Raw genomic sequence first — 21,475 nt, forward strand, 5'->3', positions numbered from 1 at the left:
ATAAATTATCTTAGTTTTTTCTTATCTGAAAATGTCTTTATATTGCTTTCATTTTTAAACAGCCTTATTGAGATGTATTATTTATATGATATAATTCACATACTGTACAATCTATCCATTTAAGGTATACAATTTAATGTTTTCAGTATATTCACAGGGTTGTGTAACCATCACCAAAATCTAATTTTAGAATGTTTTCATCTCTTCTAAAAGAAACACCACGTCCATGAGCAATCAATCGCCATTCCCCACCCCACCACTAATCAACTTTCTGTCTATAAATTTGCCTATTCTGGACATTTAATATATAAATATGTGTAATACATTTAAAATGTGTAACAGAATTACACATTTGGGGTTTTTTTGCATATGTCTTCTTTGACTTAGCATAATGTTTTTATGGGTGATCTATGTTGTAGTAGTATATAACAGTACTTTATTTTTATTGATAAATATTCCATTGTGTATATATACTACATTTTATTTACACATTCATGAGTTGGACTTTTTTTTTTTTTTTTTTTTTTTTTTACTATTTTTAGCTATTATGGGTAATGCTTTTATTATTGTCTTCAACCTTGAAGGATATTTTTGCAAGATACAAAGTTTTGGGTTCATAGTTTTTCCCTCTAATCACTTTAAATATTTTCTTCCACTATCTTTTGGTCTCCATGATTTCTGATAAGAAATCAGTTGCCATTCATACTGCTGTTTACCCATATGTAATGTGTCACTTTCTCTGACTGCTTTCAAGATTTTCTTTTTACATAGTTTTTCCTCCTGCCATTTGACTATGATGTGTCTAAGTTTGCTTGGTGTTTTTTGAGCTTAAATCTGAAATTTTGGCTTTCCCTAAATTTGGAAAATTGGGGGTTATCATTTTATTAAATACTGTTTTTTTTCTGCTGTGTTTTCTTTTCTCCTTCTGGGTTCCCAATTACAAGTATGTCAGTCATTTAACATTGTTTGACAAGTCACTGAGGATTCGTAAAAAAAAAAAAAAAAAAAAAAATCGGGGCGAGCACAGTGGCTCACGCCTATAATCCCAGTGGTGGACAGATCACGAGGTCAGGGGTAAAAGACCAGCCTGGCCAGCATGATGAAACCTCATCTCTACTAAAAATTCAAAAATTAGCCAGGCATGGTGGTACATGCCTGTAGTCCCAGCTACAGCTACTCAGGAGGGTGAGGCAGGAGAATCACTTAAACCCAGCTGGCGGAGGTTACAGTGAGCCGAGATCGCGCCACTACACTCCAGCCTGGGTGACAGTGAGACTCCTTCTCAAAAAAAAAAAAATCTGTTTTTCATACAGATATTTTCAACAGAGCTTCAAGTACACCTATTCTTTCTTCTGTTTCCAATCCACTGTTAAGCCCACTCAGAAATTTTTTATTTCAGATGTTATTTTTTTGTTCTGGAATTTCTATTTAATTATTTTTCCATATTTCCTGTTTCTCTGCTGGGGTTTCTCATTTACTCACTGATAATAAGCAAATTTTCTTGAGAATAAATCCTTAAGATTTAAAATCATTATCTGCTAATTGCAATATTTGGCTCATCTCAAGGTCTGACTCCACTGATTTTCTTTACTTGAGTATGGATCACATTTTTCTATCTTCATATGTCTAGTCATTTTGAATTCTAACCCAGACCTTATGAGTGACATGTTATAGATTCTAGATTGTTACATTTCTATAACTTGGCTTAATTGAAACTCTCTCTCTCCTTCTGTTGCAACAATTGAAATATCTGCTTACTTTTCTTAGCCTTACCTGGGCTATCTAGAGTCCTCTATGCACACAAATTCAAGGCCACCCAGATACTTGGGCATATAAAGACATAAAGAACTCAGGCTCACACTCTGTGGCTCTCTTCAGGACATTCAATTTCCAGCTGTGGTGACTGCCTGCATATTTCTATCACATTTTACCACTATGTGTTGAATTGATGAGGGCCTGTCCTCAGGCAAAAAGCCATAAAAATGGGAAACTCACGCAGTGACATTCCCTTCTTCTGTGTCAACTACTTTTGTTTCTTCCTGCTTTCAGTCATTCTCCAATGCCTTCAAATAGTGTTTATACTTGTACAGAGTTTATTATTATTTGTAAAAAGGAGATATATGAGTATTTGATTATGAGCTACTCCTGCTGTACCCAAAGCAAGTTGTTTTAATCAGAACTTATATTGATAATGCTCAAGCATGAAAGTTCTTACAGAATTTAAAAATCTATGTGCTTTCACTAAGAAGAATGGTATATTAGCCACAAGAATCATATTTCTGAAAGTCAGGGCCTAGAAGACACTTAAACTAAGCAACACAACAATATATTTGTAATACACTTTGTCTTAGTCTATTTGCATTGCTGTAAAGGAATATCTGAGGCTGGGTAATTTATGAAGAAAAGAGAGGCTGGGCATGGTGGCTCATGCCTGTAATCCCAGAACTTTGGGAGGCCAAGGGAGGAGGATTGCTTGAGCCCAGTCTGGACAACATAGGAAGTTCAAGTCCAGTCTAGACAACATAGGAAGACTCTGTCTCTACTATAAATTTAAAAATTAGAGGGCATGGTGGCATGTGCCTCTAGTAGTTCCAGCTACTCCAGAGGCTGAGGTGGGAGGATTGCTTGAACCAGAGGTGCAGAGGCTGCAGTGAGCCATGGCTGCACTACTGCACTGCAGTCCGGGAGTCGTCTCACTCCAGAGTGAGACCCTGTCTCAAAAAGAAAGAAAGAAAGAAAGAGAGAGAGAGAGAAAGAAAGAAAAGAAAGAAAAAGAAAAGAAAGAAAAGCAGTTTATCTTGGCTCATGCTTCTGCAGGCTATACAGGAAGCATGGTGCCAGCATCTGCTTCTGGTGAGCCCTCAGGAAGCATACAATCATGGCAGAAGGTGAGGGGGAACCAGTGTATCACCTGGTGAGAGAGGGAACAAGAGAGAAAAGGAGAAGACTACAGACTCTTTTAAACAGTCAGATCTCACATGAGCTAATAGAGCAAGAACTCACTCATTACCATGAGGAGGGCACCAAGCCATTCATGAGGGGTCTACCCTCACGATACAAACACTTCCCACCAGGCCCCACCTGAAACACTGGGGATCACACTTCAACATGAGATTTGGAGAGGATACATATCCAAACTATATCACACCTCAACTATATTTAGACTGTGTATTAAGTACAAGTGGGAAACTGATGTGATGTCTAATACTTAGAGCTGAAGGAAATAAGATTATATAATGCAAATTAAATTATAAAGTCAATGAATCAGAGCAGAAGGAAGCAAAGTTCCTTTAAATAATAGAGACTAGCTGAATATGCATTAACATATCTAAAGAAGGAGCTGTCAGTCTGAGGAGTTGGTCGGCAAGGGACACTCACAGAAAGGAAAGGCACAGAGGCAAACATCAGCAGTGCCTATCTAAGCACTGTTAAGTAGACAGTGAATTGTAGCCAGAAGACCTCATGCATCACAGTTCTAAGTCACATTATCTCTCTTGTGGAAATAAATGCATCCGACTAATTACAGATACACTGTTAAATTACATAATTCCTGTTGTTTTCTTGTTTTCTCTATACCCATTAAAATATTCTGATTACAAATTTGGCTTCCTACACATGTCAGTCTACAGAGAAAAAGAATGCCTGACTCACATCAACTCAATTCTGTGTCAGTTATATATCATCATACATTAACAAATTGAAGTATCCAGCCTGGGCAACATAACGAGGCCACATCTCAATAAATAAATAAAAATGCTTACTTTAGACACTAGCTCTGTAAGCCTAATCAACATGTATCTGCTGTGAGAGATGAGATCCCTCACAATGTACTTCATTAAAGTCTTAACAGTCCACACTGAGGGGAGACCTCAGACTGTGATAATACCATGGTCACACAGTAGTCCATGGGGCTATTTATTCCCTAGATATACTAACTTCATTGAGTAGTACAAATCTTTTAACTACAAGAGTTTGAAGTTCAATTATTCACATTATTAAATAAATGAGCCTTGTTTTTTAATAGAGCATATGTGTTTAGTTATAGAAGACAGTGAAATAAAGAGATACAAAAGAACACACTTTTGAAAAGTCAGGAAACTAGATAATAGTTCCTGACATAAAACCTCTTAGAGTAGCAAAGAAGAGATTCGGTCACAAAACTGGAAAAAGTGCCAAATTCCTATTTATAACCATTTATTTGTATAGCAACTAGTGACTTGCTTAGATCATTCGTCTACTAATGATAGTACTAGATCCCAATATTATATTTATTATTACTACATAGTCTTGGTAGGAATCAGATGAAATGGCTGTTTCAGAATATGAAAATAAAATTGATTGTAGATCAAACCTTGAATGTTTTCAGTGAAATGTATTATAGGAATTATATCATAAAGATCTATAAATATCAGTATTACACATTGCTACTTGATAGCCAGAATTAGCTCTATATTTGGAATTTTCTTCTAACACATACTGGTTGAGAAACATTGTAAGAAGGATGAGGTAGGTGTCAATGGGAGAAAAATTATTTTAATAGTATTTTTAAGGCTTTTCATGATCTTCTCCCCATCTGAGACTTTTCACACTCTAATACTTAGTAGACTAAGAGAAGTTGGAGATTTTCAGAGATCTGATATGTTATAAATTTAATGAGAGAAAAAAATATGTAAACTAAATAAGGGCAAAAATCATTTCAGTAACATTTCTGTACAAAATTACAAATAACTTTTTATGAGATAATTCATCTCCTAATTTTCTCTAATATGAGAAAAAAATGTTTGGTACTAATTCAACTCCATTAATATTTAATATTTAAAAATCTGTATTGCAAAGATATATATTGCAAAGATATTCTTCATAGAATTTCATCTCATCTTCTCACCCTTCTTTGCTTGGTATTAAATACCCCCTTTGTTTTAGTGATTTATATTTCCAAATCCTTTTCCATCTTGGTTTTTCTCAAAAATTCACTCAGGAAACATTTTTGAGTAATTTATTAAATTACTCAAAATTTATTAAATTCTATGATATACACTAGATGTAGAAGATTCAAAGACAAGAGAATTATTCAGTCCCAAGGGGCTTAGATTCTATTAGAGAACAACAGACACATAAACACTAAGTACAGTAGAGAGATATATAAGATATATAAGATAGAAATATGTCTGGGTACAGTGCGGGCATATAATAGTCAACAAAGTTAATACTAGCTGCCTTTAAATGCAAACGTACAAATACTGGTGACTTCATAGAATGACAGTTTAATCCTTGCTCACATTACAGTCTAATGCCCAATGCCAGTCAGGCAGCCCTTATCCATCTCTTGGCCCCGATACCTGGAGAACATGGCCTCCAAGGTCACTAAGGCAGGAAAAGTGAGAGGTGGAGTTTTTCAGGAGTTGATTTTTCAGGGCCAGACTTGTGACTGGCTTGCATCCCTTTTGTCCATACTCTACCATCCAGAACCCAATCACATAGAACCAGTCTAACTGTAAGTGAGGCTGGCAAATGCAGAGGACCACATAGTTATTGGACACTAACAGCCTCTGCCACAGGGCTGAATGGCTAATTCTACCCAGAAAAGCTTCATAAAGGATACAAAGCTTGACTTGGGTTTCAGATCACTCTGCTTTATCAAATTTTATCCTACATAATGAGAAACCCAAGAGAATTAACAGAAAAATTATTATAATGATAATAGAAGTCAACAAAGTAGTGGGGCATTCATTCACTCAACAGATAATTACTGAAAACTGACTCTATGCCTGTTCTAGATGCACGGAAAATCTCAGTGAACAAAAAATAAAAATTTCTTTCCCTGTGGGACTTATATTCTAGCTTGGGGAGACAGAATGTAAAGTAAGTTATATAGTATGTTGGTAGATGGTAAGAAAGGAAGAGAGGGAATAGGAGAAGAATGGGTTTCACTTTTTAAAAAGTGGTCTAGGAGGCATCATTGAAAGATTGATAGTGAAGACTAAAAGGATGAAGGGGAGTTAGCCATGAGGATATTCATTTAATAAATATTTATTGAGTACTTACTATGTTTCAGGTACTGTTCTAGCAGTAAACATATAGATAAAAACTTCTGCCCTTACAGGGCTGACATTGTAATAGGAATTATGATATATAAACTGAAATGTAGGCAAGACTGGGTAGGTGCTATACATCCCCTCTAAAAAATTCACGGTGAAACATAATCTCCATTGTGCTGGCATAAGGAGTTGGGGCTTTCTTCACCATCATGAATGGACTAGTTCTTTATAAAAAGGCTAAAGGAAACTAGCTTAGGCCTTTTTATGCTCTTCTACTCTTCTGCCATGTGAGGACACAGTGTTTGGCCCTTTTCACTCTTCTGCCCTCTGCCATGTGTTTTCAGCATTTGCCCCTTCTGCTATGTGAGCTTGCAACAAAAAGGCCCTCACCAGACACCAAAAGCTGGTGCCTTGATCTTTGACTTACCAGCCTTCAAAACTGTGAGAAATATATTTCTACTGTCTATAAATTATCCAGTCTCAAGTACTGTTACAGCAGCAGAAACAGACTAAGACAGTAGCCATATTAAAAAAGATAAATCTGGATCTATATCTTAAACCATATACATAATCCAAATAGAGACTGGGCATAGTGGCTTATGCCTATAATCCCAGGACGTTGGGAGGCCGAGATGGGAGGATCATTTGAGACCAGAAGCTCAAGACCAGTATGGGTAACATAGTAAGACCTTGTCTCTACTAAAAGTAAAAAAAATTAGTTGGGCACAGTGGCACACATCTGTAGTCCCAGCTACTCAGGAGGCCAGCCTAGAGTGCAATGGCATGATCTTGGCTCACTGCAACCTCTGCCTCCCGGATTCAAAAGATTCTCCCACCTAAGTCTCCCAAGTAGCTGGGATTACAGGCGCCTGCCACCACGCCTGGCTAATTTTTATGTTTTCAGTAGAAATGGGGTTTCACCATGTTGGCCAGGTTGGTCTGGAACTCCTGACCTCAGGTGATCCACCCACCTCGGCCTCCTAAAGTATTGGGATTACAGGCATGAGCCACCGCACCTGGCCAGAAAGTCTTTTAAAAGTATGACTCAAACTTGAAGAGGTTTTAAAAAAAATTGATAGATTTGACTGCAGTAAAACCAAAAAACAACTGCATGGAAAACTAAACACCATAAGCTAGGTAAAAGGAAAAATAAGCTATAAATAATTATCTATAATTAATATTATAGACAAAAGGTTAATCTTCCTAATATAAAAACAATATGTAAACAAATACATTATCAAAAAGATTTTAATTAATATTTAAACAAATGAACTATGCCCAGCTTTCCTCATCACTAGGAAAACAAAAATTAACACTGAGATACTATGTTTTCATCTATCAGATTTGAAAAACTCCAGAAGTTTGACAAATCTGTTGCAAGGTTATAGAAAAACAGGTACCCAAATATATTGGTGAGAATTCAAAATAGCACAATCCTTATGGACAGCAATTTGGCAACATATATACAAGTTGCAAATGCATTTATCTTTAACCCAGGAATCTCACTTCCAGACTTTATTTTACTGATATATAATTATATAATTTCATACATGTGCAGATTTATGTGCAAGGTAAAAAATGAGCTGGGCACAGTGGTACACATCATGTGTACTGCTGCATTTTGTGTGCAATATTCATCAATAGAGGCTTGGTTAAATACATTATGGTATATTCACACAAACAGAATACCTTCTAGTTGTAAAAAAGAATTGGGAAGCCATATATTAAAATGAGTAGATATCCAGGATACATTGTTAAGAAAAAAGAACTACAGGATAGTACATATAGCAACACTACCCGACAGAAATAAAGTGTCTAGTTTTAAATTTTTCTTAATTACTTTTATCTCTTTTAGAGACAGGGTTTTGCTCTATTGCCCAGGCTGGTATACAGTGGCATGATCATGTTCACTGCAGCACTGAACTCCTGGGCTCAAGCGATCCTCCCACCTTAGCCTCCCTATCGGCACACACCACCACACCTGGTATTTTTGTTTTGTTTTGTTTGGTAAAGATGAGGTCCCACTATGTTGTCCAGGCTGGTCTCAAACTCCTGGCCTCAAGCATTCCTCCTGCCTTGGCCTCCCAAAGTGCTGGGACTACAGGTGTGAGCCACCATGCCTGGCCCCAATTTTTGGAGCCACATTAAAAAAAAAAAAGGGTGAAATTATTTTTAGTAATATATTTTTACTTCAATATATCCAAAATATTATCATTTCAACATGTAATCAATATAAAAGTTACTGAGATAGTTCACACTCTTTTTCATATTAAGTTTTCAAAATTTAAGGATTATTTGATGCTCATTGCACATCTCCATTCAGTTCTCAGTCACACCAGCCACATTTCAAGTGCTCAGTAGCCACACATGGCTCCTGGCTACCATATGGGACCACACAAGTATACAATGTTTGTTCTTTGCTTCATTTGACAAATACTTATTGAATGACTTATATATTAAGAACTATTCTACTAAGAATGGGAGGTTAAAATAGGCATTTGTATTTCCTCGAATTTGCAAAAAGAAGCACTGGAAGTTTAGATAAGGGCTTACTGCTTTCTTATAGTACACAGGGAGGAAAAATGTTAAGAGACAGAAATGAGAGAAATATACATCAATGTATCTTTTGGTTTTGGTTTTGATCTTTGAAAAATGTGAACATATTATCTATTTAAAACTTGCCATAGGAGGGGCCTACAACAAACATATAACAAGTATCCTCCTCCCAGCTAGATTTTTGTCAGATTTTGAACCTGTATGGAACAAGGGGCTACAAAGCTTAGCTCAAAAGCTCCAAAGTGCCTAACTTGAAAGTGGAGAAAACAAAGACTTAGCCACTCAATCAAAAGCTGGGTTGGGCCAGAAAGGATAAATGAAATCTCCCAGATGAAAAAAGGAGCAAAGAACAGACAAAATAAACAGAAAACAAGAAGAGAATAAAGTTAAACCCAGCTATTTCTAAAACTGTGTGAAATGCAAATGGGCTGATCACTAAACATATGTGACAGCACAACAATAGTACAAAGGGAAAAAAGTGATTAAGGATTTAAACTGTTAGAAGATACTTGCATTTGTTCAGGAAGAATGAAAGTACTAATTGAGGGTAGACTGTAATACATTAAGAATGTATATTGTAATATCTAGGATAATTACTCAAAGAGTAATGTGTATAACAAGAGATAATGAAGAAAATAAAGTGGGAACTTAAAAAATAATTAGCCAATAAAAGGGCAGAAAAGGAGGAATGCTAGAGGAAAATGCTGGTCAACAAGCAAATGGGACAATGAGAAAACAGCAGCAAGATGGTAGACTTAAACCTAGCCATATCAGTAAGTTCATTAAATGCAGATGGACTAAATTGACTAAATCATACAATTAAGAGATAGAGACTATCAGATTGAATTTTTTAAAGACCTGTCTATATGTTTATTAAACACATACTTTAAATATAAAGATACAGATAGGTTAAAAAAGGATAGAAAGAGATATACTGTGTAAAACAGCAACAAATAGAAAGCTATACTAATAGCAGAGAGGTAGACATTACAGCAAGAAGTAATACTAAAAATAAAGCAGAACATTGTGTAATGATAAAAGGGGCAATTAAACAAGAGCACATCAGAAGTCTAAACTTATGTACATGTAATAATTAACATAGCTTCAAAAAATATAAAGCAAAACTGGGGAAAGGAGAAGCAGGCAATCTACCATCATACTTGAAGTTGTTAACATACATATCTCAGTAAGTGATAGAATAATCAGGCAAAATATCAGTCTGGAAAGAGAATGTTTGGATAGCATTATTTACCAATGTGACTTAATTGAAATTTACAGAATGCTACACCAATGAATTGCTCCTTTTCAAATATGCCTAGAACATCAACCAAAATAGATTCCATGAAGGGCCATAAAGTAAGTCTCAATAAATTTCAAAGGAACAAAATTGTAAAGAGTATATTCTCTGACTATAATGGAATTAAACTTGAAACCTGTAATAAAATATAACCAGAAAATCCACAAATGCTGAAAATTGAGCAATACACTTTCATAGAATTAACAGATCAAAAAAACTTCAAAGGATGTTAGTAAACATTTGAATTAAACAAAATGAAAATATGACACATCGAAAATTGTGAGCTGCTATTAAATTAATTCTCAGAGGAAAACTTATAATTTTAAAACATTATGTTAAAATAGATGAACATAAGATAATGACAACTGTTGAGTCGTCTAACAGAAGGAAAAAAGATTAAAGAAAAGTGAACAGAGCCTAAGGGTCCCATGGGACAACATCAAATGGACCAACATACCTATTGTTAGAGTTCCAAAAAGAGAAAAAAGAAAGGGATAGAAAGAATATTTAAAGAAATAATTGTTTAAAACTTCCCAAATTTGATGAAAGACAATATAAATATCCAAAAAGGTTAATGAAATCCAAGTAAGATGAACTCAGAGAGACCCATAATGAGACACGCTGCAATCAAAACCAAAGAGAGAATCCTGAAAGCAGCAAGAAAAGTGACTCCTCACATAGAAGGCATCCTCAACGAGATTATCAACAGATTTCCCTGATCAAAACTATGCAAGCCAGAAGACAGTAGGCTGATAAATTCAAATGGCTAAATAAACAAACAAAAACAACTGGAACCAAGAATCCTATATTCAACAAGCAGTCCTTCAAAACTAAGAGTTTTTAAGGCATTCTGAGATAAAAGCTGACAAAATTCATTATCACTTGACCTGTTCTGCAAGAAAAACTCAGGGAGTCCTAGGTGGTGAAATTAAGATATCCATAAAGATAAATACATGAACAATTTTAAAAGCTAGTATTACCATAAAAATAGTTTGTAATCCCATTTTTATCTTCTGCATAATTTAAGAGATTAATGTATTGAGCTGAATTCTTAGTTTATGTTTTGTAGCCACAATATGCAAAAATATAATTTTGTGACAATAAATGAAAGAAGTGGGGACAGAGCTATAAAGAAGCAGTTCTTATATGTGATTTAAGTTAAGCTGGTATAAATTCAAATTAGTGTTATAACTTTAAAAAGTTAAATTTAATCCCCATGGTAAATGCAAAGAAAATAGTTATAGAATATACACAAAAGGAAATGAAAAAGGAATTTAAACATTTTACTACAGGCTGGGTGTAGTGGCTCACATCTGTAATCCCAGCACTTTGGGGTGCTGAGGCAGGCAAATCACCTGAGGTCAGGAGTTCGAGAACAGCCTGACCAACATGGAGAAATCTTGTCTCTACTAAAAATACAAAATTAGCCAGGCATGGTGGCCGTGCCTGTACTCCCAGCTACTCGGGAGGCTGAGGCAGAAGAATCATCGCTTGAATCCGGGAGGCGGAGGTTGCGGTAAGCCGAGATAGCGTCATTGCACTCCAGCCTGGGCAATAAGAGCAAAACTCCGTCTCAAAAAAAAAAAAGAAAAGAAAAGAAAAAAAAGTTTTACTGCGAATAAATCAATTAAACACAAAAGACACTCATATAGAAAATGAAAAACAAAAAAGTGATAAGGCATATAGAAAATAAATAACAAAATTACAAAAGCCCCTTCTTATCAGTAATTACTTTAAATGTAAATAGATTAAATTATCTAATGAAAGACAGAGATTAGAAAAATGGACGAAAACACATGATGCAACTATGTGCTGACTAGAAGCATTTTAGATCTTAAGGCACAAATACAGTTGACCCTTGAATGATATAGGGGTTGGGGCACCAACCCCCATGCAGTCAAAAATCCACATATAACTTTTGACTCCCTCAAAACTTAACTACTAATAGCCTTCTGTTGACTGGAAGCCTTACTAATAACATAAACAGTCGATTAACACATATTTTATATGTTATATGTATTACATACTATAGTCTTACAATAAAGCAAGCTAGAGAAAAGAAAATGTTATTAAGAAACTTGTAAGGGGGCTGGATGAAGTGGCTCATACCTGTAATCCCAGCACCTTGGGAAGCTGAGGTGGGAGGATCACTTAAGGCCAGGAGTTTGATGCTAGGAGTTTGAGACCAGCCTAGTCAACACAGCAAAACCCCATCCTCCACAAAAAATAAATTACCAAGGGCAGTGGCGTGTGCCTGTAGTCCCTGCTTCTTGGGAGGCTGAGGCAGGAGGATCACTTGAGCTCAGGAGTTTGAGGTTGCTGTGAACTATGATCAAGCCACTGCACTTCGGCCTGGGCAACAGAGCAAGACCCTGTCTCTTAAAAAAAAAAAAAAAAAAAAAAAAAGGGCCAGGTGCAGTGGTTCACACCTGTAATCTCGGCATTTTGGGAAGCCAAGGTGGGTGGATCACCTGAAGTCAGGAGTTCAAGACTAGCCTGGCTAAAATGGCAAAACCCCGCCTCTACTAAAAACACAAAATTTAGCTGGGTGTGGTGACACACACCTGTAATCTCAGTTACTCAGGAGGCTGAGAGGCAGGAGAATCGCTTGAACCTGGGAGGCGGAGGTTACATCGCACTACTGCACTCCAGCCAGTGAGACTCCGTCTCAAAACAAAAACAAAAACAAAACATGAAAGAAAGAAAAGAAAATTGTAAGGAAGAGAAAATATACCTCTTACTATTCATTAAGTGGAAGTAGATCATCATAAAGGTCTTCATCCTTTTCATTTTCATTTTCATGTGGAGTAGACTGAGGAGGAGGAGAAACAGGAGGGGTTGGCAGGCAACATAACACAAAGTATATCTAATGTAAATAGTGAATGGTTCTAGTTAGAATGCAGACCAAGGAAGAAATGGCCACAAAGGTAGTTTGAGGGCCAAATGGTAGAAGGCTGAAAGAGCTAGGCTAAAAAGTGAGGTATTACTTCATGAGTGGTAGTTGGGTAGGTGTGAGGGCTGTCACTGAAGAGTTTTTTTGTTTTAGCTGGACAGATGATGATAATTAGGCTCTGGGAAAATTGGTTAGGAACTATTTCTATAGACAAAGCAAGGAATTAAGAAACTCTGAGCTGGTATAATAATAGTAAGAACAGAAAGGACTAGAGAGATGAGAGATACAGCAAAGGTAGAAATATGATTTGACAACTGGACAAGAGGGCAATGACAGAGTCAAATATAAGTCTGGGGTTTCTCAGTGACAAGATGGTTGAGATGTCATAATAGAAACAGGAAATGCAGAAAACAGTATGAAGTGGGATGGAAAATGAGTTTATCACTCTTAGTTATTGCTATTACAGCCTATAGGGCTACGTTAGAAATGTGCTCCTAAGATAATTGGAAAGCAGTTATTTTTATAAAATATGAATTAAAATACATCTGCCATTCAATGTCACTCAGCCTTCAGGCACTATATTTTTTTCCTTTTCTCTCAGCCGCCCTTTCATTCACTACCCCACCCCCCTACTTCACTTCCTTCCAGGGTGTTTAGCAACTCCAGAATACCTCATTCATATTACAAAGAGGGTGCCAAGACACAGAATCCCCTGCTGTTGTGCAATGTGGTGACCTTGCTTCATTCTCTACCCATCATGAACCCATGTGGCATGGTTTCAACTACTCCGTAATTACTACTCTTACATTCTGATATTAGGAAGAAACTATATACATTTTTACACCCGCTGTGGGTTGCCAGCAAACTTGGCCATTCTCTATCATTGGTAACTTTTTGAAAATACATTAAAAATGCACCTATCCAAGGTACAAAAGCAGGATGACAACCTAGGTTTCTTTCCATTTTAATGAATCTCCAAATTCCAGCATTCTTAGTTCTTTCTGTCAACTTATTCAGTGAGGTATAACAGATAGCTAGTATACAGATAGACATTAAGTGCATAGCTTGATGGACCAAGCACTCTGCCCACAATGCCATTAAATCAGGTACAAATACAAAAGCATAGGAAAACACCCTATAGGTTACAGAAGAAATCATAATGAAAAAATGTTTAAACCTAAAACTGAACAACAAACTATAAAATTTTTAGGGTAAAACAGAAATGTATTTGAAAATTTTAACATTAAATACTGTCTATTAGAAAATAAGGCTAAAGGTCATTGAGCCAAAGAACAAAGTTAAGGAATCATGCTACCTGATTTTGCTCATTATAAAGCTACGTTTATCAAGACTGGTATTGATGAAAAGACAGGACACATAGATCAACAGAAAAGAATAGTCCAGAAATAGACTTGCACATAAATGATCAAGTGATTTTTGACAAAGGGGCAAAGGCAATCCAATGGAGAAAGAATAGTCTTTATACCCATGTAGCCATCATCAAGATCAAGACACAAAATATTAGTATTTAAAAATTATTAAATGCACTTCTTCTTTTTTTTTTTTGAGATGGAGTCTCACTCTGTCGCCCAGCCTGGAGTGTAGTGGCGCGATCTTGGCTCACTGCAAGCTCTGCCTCCTGGGTTCACACCATTCTCCTGCCTCAGCCTCCTGAGTAGCTGGGACTATAGGCGTGTGCCACTACGCCTGGCTAATTTTTTGTACTTTTAATAGAGATGGGGTTTCACTATGTTAGACAGGATGGTCTCGGTCTCTTGACCCTGTGATCCGCCCGCCTCGGCCTCCCAAAGTGCTGGGATTACAGGTGTGAGCCACCATGCCTGATCTAAATGCACTTCTTCTGATAAGCATTCTTGTTTTATTTTATATATGCTACATGCCATATCACCTTAGAAAGAATCCAGAATGAACATATTATAAAGTTAAGTGAAACTTGGGAGTTGTATTTAAAGGTGACATCTTTCTTCTTCCCAGCTATATGACCTTTGGCATGTCACTTAATTTCTCATTTTCTCCTCTTTTTTTTTTTGTATTATTTTCTAAGGTCTCCCCTGCCTCCTTTCTCTAAGATGTTTGTGAGAATTAAGTGTTGAGCAGAGTCAGCAACAAAATTTGGGGGGGGACTATCTATGGAAATGTTCTATATCTAGATGTGATAGTGGTGGTGATTTCACAGGTACAAACATTTGTCAAAATTAATCCATTGCGCACTGTAAATGAATGTAGTTCATTATACATAAATTATATCTCAGAAAACAGATTAAAAAACCAAAAGAGTATACTCCTGAGGCACATCATGAGTGTTAAGTAATTGTTAATTTGTTCCTCCATTCCCTTCCCTTTACATATTCACTAGAGAAGAAAAACACCGGGGCACTATTCCCCATGTGAAAAGCCCTAAAATCTTCTTGAGATAGTTGTGAGGTTATTTCTTTTTGTCTCCTCTCCTCCATACTACATCCCAGTATCTTCAACTTTCCCTATGAATTTTACTTTTCTGTCCTTTTATGTACAGTAAGATCTTAAATCTAGATTCTATACTTCTCAGTTTGGTTAAAGAACAAAAGAGAGTAATTCACATGTGTTACAAAATATCTTTAGATCTTAAGTGTTAGCTCCACAGTATACGGCAGTACTACGATGTTAACTCATATACTAAAAAGAGGTTTATTATTACACACTTAAATCCTATTCAACCAACTCATAGGAATCAGGCTACAGAAGTACTATTTTGAAGTTTTTATGGGTCACTGGCTGTATCTGTACTCCCGCAGTGAATTATATTATTTTAAAACAATAGTGGCTAAGATACCATTCTTTTTTATTTGCTACCACTATTAGAAAAACAATGCTTCTTTTGCTTTTTAACATATAAAGTGTAAGTTTTGGTGCCAACTCTGTTATCATGTGCTTATGTATTAAAAACTCAAAATAAAATATCTCATATTAGGTTTTTTTGATTAGCAAATTCCCTAGCTATTTTGCCAGGAATATTAAGCACAGACTGCCTTCCTTAAATTGCTAAAATCAAAGAGTTCACTAAAAGGGATTATTTTTTAAAAATATGTCTAGGCTAGGAACTACCATTACCAATTTTCAAAATAAACACCTTGATTAGTGAGATTTTTATTGTGCTATTTGTTTTTGTTTTGTTTTAAAAGGATAAATTTTCCCTACATAAATACGAAGAATATGCCTCATACCTTTTCATCTTACACTTTTTGTTTACTTTTTATCACTTCTCAAAGAAGTTAGTAGACAATAAAAAAAATAAAGTTAACATCTTCCCTTAGTCCATTTAACTCACCTACAAAATGGGCTGGGAATAGTAGGTATCACATAACAAAGCCCCCCATTCAGGCAAAATGACTTGTGACTGGGACCACAGGGCTCTTCGTGATCTAAAACACATACATATATAAAATAGAGAAAAGCAAATTAGAGTTTTCCTAATGCAACAACAAGGAATAGGAATAACTATCTTAAACTGAAGTAGCAATTCTGAAAATCAGAATGAATAATTTTTTTTTTCTCAAAATGAAAGACTTAATTCTATTCCTTATTTGACAGACTGGGACTTCTATGTCTTTGAGAGAAGAATTATGTCCTAAAGATATGGCCATTAACTATAATGGGTTTAGACACTAAATAACAGAAATAAGGAATGCCTATATTAGTTAGATTAAAAGGAGGTGATTAGGATCTTAGAACAAACAGGGCCTTTCTCACTTACTACAGAGATTTGGCAGTATTACCTAGTTTCCCTGTCCCAAGAATTTATTTAGATTCTTGTTTTTCCTATTAGGTCTCAAATACATTAATATCTGAAATTGCGTCTGGGAAAGGATTTAGATAATTAATTTTTTATTTCCAAAGTTAACTTTAAATGTTCCTATATGACAATCTAAATGTCAGAAACCAAAAATAATCTTATAAGGTGTTGATTTGCAAGGTGATTTTAGGTAATAGCTACTAACTATAAAGACATACCTAAAGTTACAAAGAAAAATTAAAAAGCTAAGTCATAGCTTGATATACAGCCAAATCTTTTAGAATACTAAGAAAATAAGCCTCTACTTCTCTCTTGCTTCTTGTCTCTCTTTCCTCTTTCTTCAGCCTCATCTTCTTTCTTTATCTTTGACCTTTCCTTTATCTGTCTTTATCTCTCTGCCTTCCCTTTCTCCCTTGGTACCTCTCCTTCCTTCCAGCCTCACCCCCAAGACCTTTTATAAAAAATCCCTGGCCACCAAAACCATTGTATAGAAAAAATTAGAATAACAGAAGGATTCATTGAGTCATTATACTAGTAATTTATGAAGAGAAAATTGGTGAATATTTTATCTTTCAGCCTTAAAGGGGAAATTATATTGCTTTAATATTGTACGTTGTTAGTTCTTAATTGTTTCTATCTAGGAAATGACCCAGAATCATCTAATGGGAATAAGAAAATGGCATTACTCCCATTGGGACTCCAATTTGACATTAAAATTAGTATATTAATTTTAAAAATTATCTAGCATTTATGTGCCACTAAGATATCAATGCTTGCTAAGATATAATTGCTATGAGTCAGATATCTCCACAATCAGATTTTCAAATTTTAAAACTTTTGTTTTACTTTAGAATTGAGAAAATCCTGTTTCAGCATCACATTATAGCCCAAAGAGTATAAAAATGAAAAGAGGAAATCAGAACTACAGAGAACTGGTGAAAAAGAAAGTAAAATCAACCAAAATGAATTCTTTGAGATTTTTTTTTTTTTACACAATGCCATGCTTCTTCCTAATCAAACAACTTTCAACAAGATTATAAAATTTTTCAGGAATAATTTGGCTAAAAAATAAAATTAACATTATATCAGAATCAAAGGAGTCATCATATATGGTTTTCCACTGAGGGTGGAAAGTAACTTTATCACAGCTAAAATTAGTGTCCTTGTTTTAATCAGATTATAGTCAAACATATCTCAACACTTGGCATTTATTTTATCAATAAAGAAAACTCATCTAACCTGAATCACTATTTCTGAATCTACTTTTATTCTGACTTCTATTTCCTTTACTATTTGAGCTGATTTCAGATATAGAACAAGCTAGAATGTATCAGGTTATAAAACCAATAAAACATATATGTCTAAAATAAAGTAGTTTTATGTCATAAAGGAAGGTCTCTCAAAACCAAATATTTCATATTTGAAATATTAATTTCATATTCACATCTCTTCCAATGATGTTGGAAGGGAATAATACAGCCTTGTGTTAATATACATTTTTGATCATTGTTCTATTGCTATGGAAACATATTGACAAAAACATATAAATGTATAAGAAATTACCTGTTGGCATCTTAGTTTGTAAATAGTTTCATTCTTGGTCAAGAGATTAGGGTTGAAAAACAGTACCTAAAACATTTTAAAAAATAATAATTTAGGGAAAATGGTCTTCTTTTAAGGGCATTACAAAATGTCAATTATTCTAACAGCAATATTCTTAAATGTTGAAAATAATAAAGACATTTATATACTAGGGACAAATTTTAGTTACGGCATTTTTAGATACCTATTACATTTCAATAAAAAATATGAACAAAACTAAAAGATGAATAACATACTTAATATAAATCATTGCCTAAATAATGTAATTTAATCTTAAATATCTCTCTGCAGAAAAGTCTAATAAGGCTTATTTTTAGTAAACATTATTAACATAGTAGAGTACTACATGGAATTTTACATGAACGATATGAGACAGTAAGTAAAACTGAATGAACTGAATTGACTTTCTGCTTTTTCATAAAGCGTATTTACAATCTGACTCTTAAGTAGAATCAGTAACTTCCACTTTTTCAATTTACTGAAAATAGCCAAAATGTACTACAGAAAAATCTTCAATTGCATTTCAAGTTTTTGCACTTTTATAGAACCTTTAAAACTTTTATAAAAGCACTTTTAAGTTTACCATAGATTGCACATTACATTTATCAATCCATGCGAACCTTTCTTTTAAAAAATGTCCAGGGCTGATAGGTGCAGCAAACCACCATGGCACACATGTAATAAACACACTATGTAACAAACCTGAACGTCCTGCACATGTATCCCGGAACTTAAAATTAAATTAAAAAAAAAAAAAAAAAGAAAATGTTAACCACAGAAACACAAAAAATGTCTGGCATCTGGCAAAGCAATGTAGCTAATAAGATACTCTTACATATGAAGTTTCCTGCTATAACAGAAACAAAAGAATTCAAACATATATCTGAAGAGGTGAAGCATTTATACTTACATTATGATTACAAGCTCCCAATTCTGTTCTATAAAGAACACTTCTGACCTAAACAGAAAGACTCTAACAGAAACCTCAATCTACTAACACAGTTGTAATATCAAGGTCTTCTCTCAAAGCCAACAGCTCTTTTCTTAGACAAGCAGAGAGGCAGAGAGAGCGAGCAAGCAATCGAGAGAGAACACACACGAGCGAGAACAGGCAGGAAGGAGAACATTAAATCTATTTGATTTTTTAAAATCACTGACTCATACTGTTTCTTTTTTCCAAACAAATAGGACTTACCCTCAATAAAAACTTACATTCACACACAAAATAAATTTTGTTGGACATGCAGTGTTTCAAAAGTTTTTGAATACTGCAGACAACAGCAGCTGTGACTTGCATTTTATAACATGTCAAAAATCTGATTTATATGGCTGCAGCGTGCAGTGTGGGCGAGGTCACGCCAGACCAAGGTGTGCACAGAGGTCAGGCACTGGCCAAGGGAGCCACCCCTTCAATTTACATGTTCAGAGTTGCAAATGGAGCAGAATTTTATTTAGAAAAGGAGTTGTACTAAGGGGCACTTCCAAATCACTGTCCAAGTTTTAAAGGTAAAAACCAAAGCACATTCTTCAGACTCATTACTTATCTTTGCTTGTCTGAATAATTCAAGACGTAGTGTAAGTTTGGGAGAAAATAAATTTTAATGTGGAGCTAATGGGTAAGTGTTTCACAAATTTTTAAAAAATATTTTTCAAAATTTATGTTTTATGAGGTTTTATCTTACAAGCCAGATAAAATTTATATAAATAATGACCTGAAGAACTTATAAAGCTAAAAGAAGGTAATAGCTATAACAAAACTTATAACACCAAGTTCAATTTGAAATGAATAAAATCATTGAACCTGACTAATAGCAATGACAGTATAATGCCTGAATACTATGGCAAAGTTGTTAAATATAGTGATGAAACTTTTAAAAATAATAAACAATTTTAAAATATTGACTAAACTGTAATTTTGTTTAAATGAAGTATAGAGATCTTCATCATATAATTATCTAAAGTATGCCAAACATTTAGATGGTTATCTTTTCTAAAATGACAATTACTACTTGACTGATGTAAAGCCCAAACTAATATGTTTGTTTTGTTGTTTTAAGAAAATATTAAACTCAAAATCAAATACTCTAAAAACAATCTGTTCATTAGAATGGTGTGAACCTGGGAGGTGGAGCTTGCAGTGAGCCAAAATTGCGCCACTGGACTCCAGCCTGGGCGACAGAGCAAGCCTCTGTCTCAAAAACAAAACAAAACAAAACAAAAAAAGCCAATCTGTTCATCATTACATTTTTAAAATTATACTTTAAGTTCTGGGATACATGTGCAGAATGTGCAGGTTTGTTACATAGGTATATGCGTGCCATGCTGGTTTCCTGTACCCATCAACCCATCATCTACATTAGGTATTTCTCCTAATGTTATCCCTCCCTTAGCCCCCCACCCCCTGACAGGCCCTGGTGTGTGATGTTCTCCTCCCTGTGTCCATATGTTCTCATTGTTCAATTTCCACCTATGAGTGAGAATATGTGGCATTTGGTTTTCTGTTCTTGTGTTAGTTTGCTGAGAATGATGGTTTCCAGCTTTATCCATGGTCCTGCAAAGGACATGAGCTCACCCTTTTTTATGGCTGCATAGTATTCCATAGTGTATATGTGCCACATTTTCTTTATCCAGTCTATCATTGAGGGGAATTTGGGTTGGTTCCAAGTCTTTGCTATTGTGAAGAGTGCCACAATAAACACACGTGTGCATGTGTCTTTATAGTAGCATGATTTATAATCCTTTGGGTATATACCCAGTAGCGGGATTGCTGGGTCCAAAGGTATTTCTAGTTCTAGATCCTTGGGGAATCGACAGACTGTCTTCCACAATGGTTGAACTAATTTACACTCCCACCAATAGTGTAAAAGCATTCCTATTTCTTCACATCCTCTCCAGCATCTGTTGTTTCCTGACTTTTTAATGATCACCATTCTAACTGGTGGGAGATGGTATCTCATTGTGGTTTTGATATGCATTTCTCTAATGACCAGTGATGATGAGCTTTTTTCATATGGTTGTTGGCTGCATAAATGTCTTATTTTGAAAAGTGCCTGTTCAAATCCTTCACCCATTTTTTGATGGGGTTGTTGACTTCTTTCTTGTAAATCTGTTTAAGTTCCTTATAGATTCTGGGTATTAGCCCTTTGTCAGATGGATAGATTGCAAAAATTTTCTCCCATTTTGTAGGTTTCCTGATGATAGTTTCTTTTGCTCTGCAGAAGCCCTTTAATTTAATTATATCTCATTTGTCAATTTTGGCTTTTGTTGCCATTGCTTTTGGTGTTCTAGTCACGAAG

At 35.1% G+C, this 21,475-nt stretch overlaps 1 protein-coding gene across 2 annotated transcripts in view; it reads right to left on the bottom strand.

Moving 5' to 3' along the window:
- Positions 1-21,475, bottom strand: part of NRG4 (neuregulin 4) — a 118,968-nt gene that overhangs the window by 57,986 nt on the left and 39,507 nt on the right. Inside the window, exons 1-3 of one of the 2 annotated variants that reach the window (XM_025390495.1) lie at positions 19,392-19,517; positions 18,141-18,206; positions 16,113-16,206 (exon numbers count right to left, since the gene is read on the bottom strand). In XM_025390495.1, coding sequence (XP_025246280.1) covers positions 16,113-16,206; positions 18,141-18,150 — 104 coding nt within the window. In that variant the 5' untranslated portion in view covers positions 18,151-18,206; positions 19,392-19,517. Of the gene's footprint in view, positions 1-16,112; positions 16,207-18,140; positions 18,207-19,391; positions 19,518-21,475 lie in introns of those variants that run through there. The other variant, XR_003120230.1, reaches the window with a different exon arrangement.

Source organism: Theropithecus gelada, chromosome 7a (assembly GCF_003255815.1).
Source record: "Theropithecus gelada isolate Dixy chromosome 7a, Tgel_1.0, whole genome shotgun sequence".
NCBI lineage: Eukaryota > Metazoa > Chordata > Mammalia > Primates > Cercopithecidae > Theropithecus > Theropithecus gelada.